Here is an 8,575-nt window from a genome sequence, read left to right on the forward strand (position 1 = left end):
TTTGATAGAGTTGAAGAGATAGTTATAGTTTTCTTTAGTTATGATAAAAAATAAAGTAGATATAAATATAACTATAATTTTTGCTTGAAAGCAGTTTTGTTATATATAATTCTATATGTTAAAGTTAAAACCTTTACTGAAAAGGGGAGGTGACATGGAATTTCCCTCTGTATGCTATGATTACCATTGATAAATAAAGGAATTGCTTGATGCCAATAGCAAAGCTATAGGGGAACAGAGCTAGGTGGGGAAAACTAACCTGTATGCTGGGAGAAAGGAAGCAGAGGTAGAGAGAAGCCATGGAGCTGGCAGAGACAGATGCTGGGGACTTTACAGATATACAGATTAATAGAAATGGGTTAAATTAATATAGGAGTTAACCAATAAGAAGCTAGATATAATGGGCCGAGCATTGATTCAACTAATATGGTTTCTGTGTGATTATTTCAGGTCTAAGCTAACCGAGTGGCCAGGAACTAACAAGTATCCTTTTCTCCAACAATATCCTGGCCAGAATTTCTTTTCATTATATCTCTTGATGACAATCATCTGACCATGGTGTGATGGGATCTCAAAGTGGTTTTCATTTGTACAGTGCATGCAGACCTATTTCTCTGGCTCAAGTCAATTCTTAATTACACACAACGAGTGCATTATTTAATGTCAGGATTATCCTGACATCTTTCTTCCCATCATTTGGAGGGACCAGAATATGCCAAGAACAAAGTTCATTTAGGAGGGGGCAGAAAGGAGCCGCGTGTTTACCTAGGTGTGTGCTTTCATCTCCTGGTTCACAGCCAGAGTTCATCAGTCTAAAGGCAGGTAAGGACACCGAGGGTGAAATGTAACTTTGTGTCCTTGCCCAAGACTTAATTATCATCTGTACAATGCCTTAGACCTTAATGAACTCAGTTTGTCATCTACTGGAGTCTCCTTTAGAGGCTTCTCATGCATATTAATAGAACACCTCATGAGATGTAGGTGTTCAGAGTAAAAAGACTCTCTAATTTTTGTGACTCCTGTTGGTACTATTTTTTCCCCTGAAGAATCAAATGATGATAACTTGGTACAGAAAGGGCATATTAGATATTCAGGGTGCTGTATAAGGTAGGATAACTATGCTTTTCACCCTTAGCTTATATGCAATGGTCTCCAAGATTCAAAATAAGAATTGAAACTAGACAATTCTAGCACTCCTCAAAGTCCCCATATCCTGACACTACTGGGTGCATTCAGGGTGTTATGGCCACACAATATCCCACATCGTGGCTCAAGTATTTATGGTGCAATTGGTACAAAGTCTGGTACAATTACAAATCTCAGGGAAGTACTCTGGAGAAACCCAAGTTCTCAGAAAGAATAAAGTTTGTAACATGAGAGAATGACATTTATGTGTCCATTGGTTCATAGATGACTTAAGAAATAATCACATTAACAATTTTGTCAACTGAAAGTACACATCATACTTAATGAAATGTGAATAAAATGGAAGATCAAATCAAGCGACTTGTGTACTTACTGAAAAAGCTACACAAGAGAGAGATTTCCTGTTTAAATGTTCTCTTATAAATTTAATTGAGAACACCCCCATGTTCTCAATTTTGTCAGGTTATCTCGTTTATTTCTACTTTCAAGGTGGATCTATATTTGTTTTTCTTAGGGTTTACCTTCTTACTTAGCTTCTCTAGGATTATGAATTATTGGCTCAATATCCTTTGTTTATAGCTAGTATCCACTTACGAATGAGTACTTGCCATATTCATATTTTAGGTCTGGGTTACCTCACTTAGGATGATGTTTTCTCGTTCTACCCATTTGCATGCAAAATTCAAAATGTCAATGCTTTATTTTTAATCTCTAAGTAGTATTCTAAAGTGTAAATGTGCCACATTTTCTTTACCCATTATTTGGTTGAGGGGCATCTAGGTTGTTTCCAGGTTCTGGCTATTACAAATAATGTTGCTATGAACGTAGTTGAACATATGTCTTTATAGTATGATTGAGTATATTTTGGGTATATGCCAAAGAGTGGTTTTACTGGATCCTGAGGTAGGTTGAATCCCAATTTTCTGAGAAATCACCATACTAATTTCCAAAGTGGTTGTACAAGTTTGCATTCCAACCAGCAATGGATGAATGTTCCTTTTACCCCACATTGTCTCCTGCATAAGCTATCATTGGTGTTTTTGATCTTAGCCATAACTGACAGATATAAGATGGTATCGCAGAATTGTTTTGATTTGCATTTCCCTGTTGGCTAATGGTGTTGAACATGTCCTTAAGTGTCTTTTAGCCATTTGAGATATTTCTGTTGAGAATTCTTCATTTAGTTCTGTACCCTATGTTTTAATTGGGTTATTTGGAATTTTGATGTCTAATTTCTTGAGTTCTTTATGTATTTTGGAATTCAGTCCTGTGTCTGATGTTGGGTTGGTAAAGATCTTTTCCCATTCAGTAGGCTGCCTTTTTGTCTTATTGACTGTGTCCTTTGCTTTGCAGAAGCTCTTTAGTTTTGGGAGGTTCAATTTATTTATTGTTGTTTTCAGTGTCTGTGCTTCTGGGGTTATATTTAGAAATGGTCTCCTATCAAATAGGTCTTTTATTTCTTTGGTTATTGTTACCCCAAGATATTTTATGTTATTTGTGGTTAATGTAAAAGATGATGTTTCTCTGATTTCCCTCTTAGCTTCTTTATCATTTGTAATTTGAAGGGCTACTGATCTTTTTGAGTTGATCTTGTGATCTTCCATATCACAGAAGGTATTTATCAGCTGTAGGAGTTCTCTGGTTGAGTTTTTGGGGTCACTTAAATATACTATCATATCATCTGCAAATAATAAAAGTTTGACTTCTTCCTTTCCAATTTTAATCCCCTTGATCTCCTTATTGCAATAGCCAGAACTTCAACAACAATGTTGAAGAGATATGGAGATAGTAGACAGCCTTGTTTTGTTCCTGATTATAGTGGAATCATTTGAGTTTTTCTCCATTTAATTTAATGTTGGCTGTTGACTCATTGTATATTGTTTTTATTATGTTTAGATATGATTCTTGTATCCCTGATCTCTCCAAGACCTTCACCATGAGGGGTGTTGGATTTTGTCAAATGCTTTTTCAGCATCTAATAAAATGATCATATGTTTGTCAGTATTTTACTGAGTATTCTATGTTTATGAGTGACATTGGCCTGTAATTCTCTTTCTTGATTGAGTCTTTGTGTGTTTTCAACATCAAGGTAACTGTAGCCTCATAAAAAGAGTTTGGCAATAGTCCTTCTGTTTCTATTATGTCGAACACTTTGAGGAGTAGAGGTTTTAGGTCTTCTTGGAAGTTCTGGTAGAATTCTGCACCAAAACCATCTGGCCCTGGGCTTTTTTAGGTTGGGAGGCTTTTGATGACAGCTTCATTTTTCTTACAGTTTATATGTCTATTTAAATTGTTTACATGGTTTTGATTTAATTTTGGTATATGGTATCTATCCAGAAAATTGTTCATTTCTTTTATGTTTTCCAATTTTGTGGAGTACAGGCTTTTGTAGTATGACCTAATAATGCCCTGGATTTTAACAGTATGTTGTTATGTTTCCCATTTTCATTTCTGATTTTGTTAATTTGGACATTCTTTCTCTGCCTTTTGATTAGTTTTTATAGAGTTTTGTCTATCTTGTTGATTTTCTCAAAGAACCAGCTCTTTGTCTCATGGTTTTTTTTTTTGTTTTGCATTTGCTTTCTTTGTTTCTATTTTATTGATTTTTAGCCCTCAATTTGGTTATTTCCTGTCTTCTAGTCCTCCTGGGTGAGTCTGCTTCTTTTTGGTCTAGAGTTTTCATGTGTACTGTTAAGTCACTAGTATGAGTTTTCTCTACTTTCTTATTTAGCCACTTAGGGCTATGAAGTTTCCTCTTAGCACTGCTTTCGTAGTGTCCCATCGGTTTGGGTACATTCATTTATTTTTGTTGAATCCTAGGAAGTCTTTAATTTCTTTATTTATTTCTCCCTTAACCCAGGGGTTATTCAAAAGTTTACAGTTCAATTTCCATGAGTTTTTAGGCCTTCTGAGAGCAGGGTTGTTAAATTCTAACTATAAACCATGGTGATCCAATAAGATACAAGAGGTTACTCCAATTTTTATTGTATCTGTTGAGGTTTTCTTTATTGCCAAATATGTGGTCAGTTTTAGAGAAGGTTCCATAAGGTGTTGAGAAGAAAGTATATTCTGTTGTGTTTGGGTGGAATGTTCTATAGATGTCTGTTAATTCCATTTGAGTCATGGTATCTGTTAGTTCTCTTATTTCTCTGTTAAGTTTCTGCCTGCTTGACCAGTCCATGTGGCTGTGGCTTACCAGGTAAAGTTCTGGCATCTTTCTCCAGTAGCACTACATGGCTTCTCTTGGCTCTGCCCTTCTTTCTCCCAGTCTTCAGTTTAGTTTCTCCTGTCTACCTAAGTTCTGCCCTATCAAGAGGCCAAGGCATTTTCTTTATTTACCAATGGTGTTCACAGCATACAAAGGGGAAACCTACATCACTTCCCCTTTTCTGTTTAAATAAAAAGTAAGGCTTTAACTTTAACATAGTAAAAATACACATAACAAGTATCAAGTAAGAATTATACTTACAACATTTATATCTACTTTATCTTTAACATAACTAAGGATAAGTATAACTATCAATTCTTCAGCTCTATCAAAGACTCCAGAAGGATATAATATTACCCAAGAAAAGAGGAAGCGCATTGTAAGCAACCTCCAAAACTCTAGAATTGACAGGGACTTATTTCTCTCTTGACAGTCATCCAAATGTCTTCTGTATTATTGGGACATTCATTTTTAGCCTACAGGCCCATAGTCTCCAGCAGACTTTTCCAGAAGGCAGGAAATTTCAAAGGCAGATCCACTTATATTGATAGTTTGTCAGTCACTTTCTTCTGTGTCCTGCAGAATGTCTAGCAGACTCTTTCATGAAGTGAAACCTTGAAGGATTGCCTCACCTTTAGGCAAATTCAGCAGTCATTTCTCTGTGGGTCTTGCATGTCCAGTTCATTAGGCAATCCAGACAAGAGCAGTTTCTTTCCCAAATGGCTAACCAACTTCATAAGGAGCTTCTTCAATGCCCATCTTCCCCTTGAAGCAGTTTGGAGCTGCCAATAGCATATGTGTCTAAATGTCATAAAAAGTCCTATATTCTTAAAACATTTTAAGAATGTCATATTCTGAAGGTCTCTAAAAGATTTGAGGAATACCTACTGAAATATATATCTCTATATATCTAGAAAACTTTACTAATATGACTACAAGGTTGACTATTATAGATGATTTCCTATCAACCTATATTTCTTAATTGTACATTAATTACATTTTTAAATGAGCTCCACAAACACAATTCCTTAATCAAGAGCAGAAATATAACAAAATTGACCTTAAATTTGTATTAATAAACCAAGTTCCATACCAATGCAACGTACCTATCTCTGTAGCATAACCCCCTTTATATGTAAACAAACATTTATGAAAAGTATTTGGAAATATGGGACTCATTCTCTCCAAGCTGCATTCTGCTTTTTGTAGGGTGAAATAATTTTTGGGGGTGTTCATGTGATTTTTCAGGGGGTCTTGATGCATCAAAACACATTATCCTGGAATGAATCCACAGGTTTTCATCCTCTGTGGAAACAAAAGAAGAACCTCTTTTCTAAGGCAACATATCCTTAGATCTGTTATTTGAAGACAAAATACCTTTAAAGTATATATGCTGGTTACTTAGCTCCTTCACAGTAAAAAATTCAAAGAAAACACAATGATATACATAATCCAGATTGTGTATGTGTATTTCATCTTTATGTAGTTTATTTCCTTTATTTCTTTAATATATGACTATATTCTGCCTCTTTGAAGACTTTTTAAAAACCATTTACTTTTTTGTACTATTATTTTATTTTATTTTTTTTAGTTGTTGCAAACAAAAAATTTCCGCCTCCTCCCCGTTTCCCATTTCCCTCCCCCTCCTCGCACACATGGTCCCCTCCCCTGACTCCCCTATCCCTCTTCCCCTCCCCCCCACTCCATTCCCCCTCCCTCTTAAGAATGAAGAGCAGTCTTTTTGTTTAGGTGATTGTCACACTGACACAGTCTACTCTCACCTGGAGGAGAGTTCCATTGAGGTATTGTCTATGTTGAGTGTCCTGTGTGGATGTCTGAGGGAAGTTGTCTTAATTAGGGTAGCAGATGTGGGAAGTCCCAGACACTGGTACGCAGCATCCTTTTCCTAGGCAGAGAACCTTGAACTGTATGAGTGAGAAATCAACCCAAGCACAACCAGAGAAGCAGCGAGCATGCGTGCACTTGTTACTTTCGTCTCTTGAGCATGGTGCGATTCAGATAACTTCTCTAAGTTCTGTAACTGCGACTACACCACAGTGATGAGTTGTAACTCGGAACTGTGTCAAAATAAACCTTTTCTCCCTTAGGCTGTCTTTTGTCAGGATATTTTATCACATCAATAGCAATGAATGTAGGGCAGGCACATCTACAGGCATTTATTTTGAATGGCATTGTATTCTAAATTCCCTCTCCATGTGTTCCTTAGGGGTGTATAGAAATGCTGCTGGGTCTTGTACATTCTGTTTCACATTCTAGTGATTCTCTAGCAGAGTGTCTCTGATCCAAGAGTTTTCTGGTAGAGACTGTTTTAATTATTGAGTCATATCGTCTTCAAACAGGGACAGTTTGATTTCTTCCTGTGTTATTTATAGTGTATTTCTTTCTATGCTGTTTTTCTTGGCTGAAAATTCAGGCAACTCTAGCAGTTAGTTTTTGGTTCCTGTGATAAAGTTTTCTGACAAGAAGCAAGTTAGGAAAGAAAGGGTTCATTCTGGTTTAAAGTTCAGAGTGACAGAGTCCATCACAGCAGGAAGGGAAGGTGACAGGCAAGGGTGACATAGCAGTGGGACAGGAAGCTGGTTGAGCACATTTTCTTCTGCAGTCATGGAGTGAAGAAGGGAAATGTGATCTGGAACCAGGCTTTCAAACCCCAAATCTTCTGACTGATGTCCTCTTCCAGCAAGGCTCCACCTTTACCACAGAGGCTCTCAACTTGTGGGTCGTGACCCCTTTCACAGGGATCTCACATCAGCTGTCCCGCATACCAGATGTTTACATGACAACTCATAACAGTAGCAAAATTACAGCTATGAAGTAGCAATGAAAATGATTTTAAGGTTGCGGGGGTGAGGGTCACTACAACGTGGGGAACTGTATTAAAGGGCTGCAGCATTAGGAAGGTGGAGACCTACTGTCCCAAAGCTTCCATAGCCTTCACAGACATCTCCACACTGGGCACCAAGTGTTTAAATACCGAAGCCTATGGGAAACATTTCTTATGCTCAGTCACTACAGGCAGCCCAGTGGAAAGCACTTAGAGAGCAGACCCACTTCTCTCCTCCTTATTATTAGAGGAAACTGAGCGAGTTGTGGGTGGGGAGGGGCACAGGTCAGGCTCTCCTAGTAGTCTGACAGAAATCTAAGCCTTAGTTTTGGTTCACTAAAATGGAACACAGCTAAACAGGCAGTTCTCAAAAAACCATTATCTACAGGCAACCAACTAGCAGATACCCCCAGTCTTCTGCTTGCTCTGCAGGTCCCCAAAGGTCTTCCACTAGCTCAGCAGACCCCCAAAGTCCTTCTACTAGCTCAACAGACCCCGACAGGCCTTCTCCTGGCTTAGTGGAGACCCAAAGCCCTTCTGCTGGCTCAGCAGATGTCCCCCAGTCTTTTGCAAACTAAAGACAGCTTTCCCTACTCTGCTGCAGAAAGGACGCTAACCAATAAGTCCTCCCACCAATCAGTCCCCAGACTAATCTGTCCCCCACCAGTCAGCCCTACACTAATCCCTCCTCTCTGCAATTCCCCTAACTCTGCTTAAAAGGAGCTTGTGACCTTCTTTGGGCTGTTGCCGTGTTCCACTTAGTGTTGGACTTATAAAGCGCTCTTGTTACTGCTTGCATGGCTGTTGGTCTTTCCCTGGGGGCTTCACTCGGTCCCTCACAGAAACAGTTTACTTTTCTTGTGTCAGAATGCTGTTTTTTCATTTTATTAAATTTTGACATAAGAAATATTATGTTTGTCATTTCTTTGTTTCCTATGTTCATCAAGACGTTTTGCCATTCTTCCCCAAAAACCCAAACAAACAAAAAGCCTCTGAAGTTCTTCAAAACCCTTTTCTTCATTTGAGATGATCATGATTCATTTCCCTGAACCTATTTACACGCACAGCTCTATTCATCGAGTGGCATATGTGGGGCCATCTTTATTTCCTAATTCTTGTAGACACAAAGCCCTGGTGGCAGCAGGGCTGGGAGCACATCCCAGCCTCTGACCCCCAGCAGGAAAATGCCAAGGATGCTGAATAGAGGTGGTGGTGAGAAAATAGCTGAGCTCTTCATCTGAGAGGGGACTCAGCATGGCCAGGGAGAGACACCCTCCTCTCTTCTCCAGAGAGGGGACTCAGCATGGCCAGGGAGAGACACCCTCCTTTCTTCTCCAGAGAGGGGACTCAGCATGGCCAGGGAGAGACACCCTCCT

The 8,575-nt window shown here is 38.6% G+C and overlaps 1 protein-coding gene across 1 annotated transcript in view; it reads right to left on the reverse strand.

The window, feature by feature from the left end:
* Nucleotides 1–5,303: 5,303 nt before the first annotated feature.
* Nucleotides 5,304–8,575, reverse strand: part of Scgb2a2 (secretoglobin family 2A member 2) — a gene marked incomplete at its 3' end in the record, with an annotated part of 6,903 nt that continues 3,631 nt past the window's right edge. The window contains exon 3 of the mRNA XM_026781220.1: nucleotides 5,304–5,315. Within this exon, the coding sequence (XP_026637021.1) occupies nucleotides 5,304–5,315 (12 nt within the window). The remainder of the gene's footprint in view (nucleotides 5,316–8,575) is intronic.

The sequence above is a fragment of the Microtus ochrogaster genome, chromosome 8, assembly GCF_000317375.1.
Source record: "Microtus ochrogaster isolate Prairie Vole_2 chromosome 8, MicOch1.0, whole genome shotgun sequence".
Lineage (NCBI taxonomy): Eukaryota > Metazoa > Chordata > Mammalia > Rodentia > Cricetidae > Microtus > Microtus ochrogaster.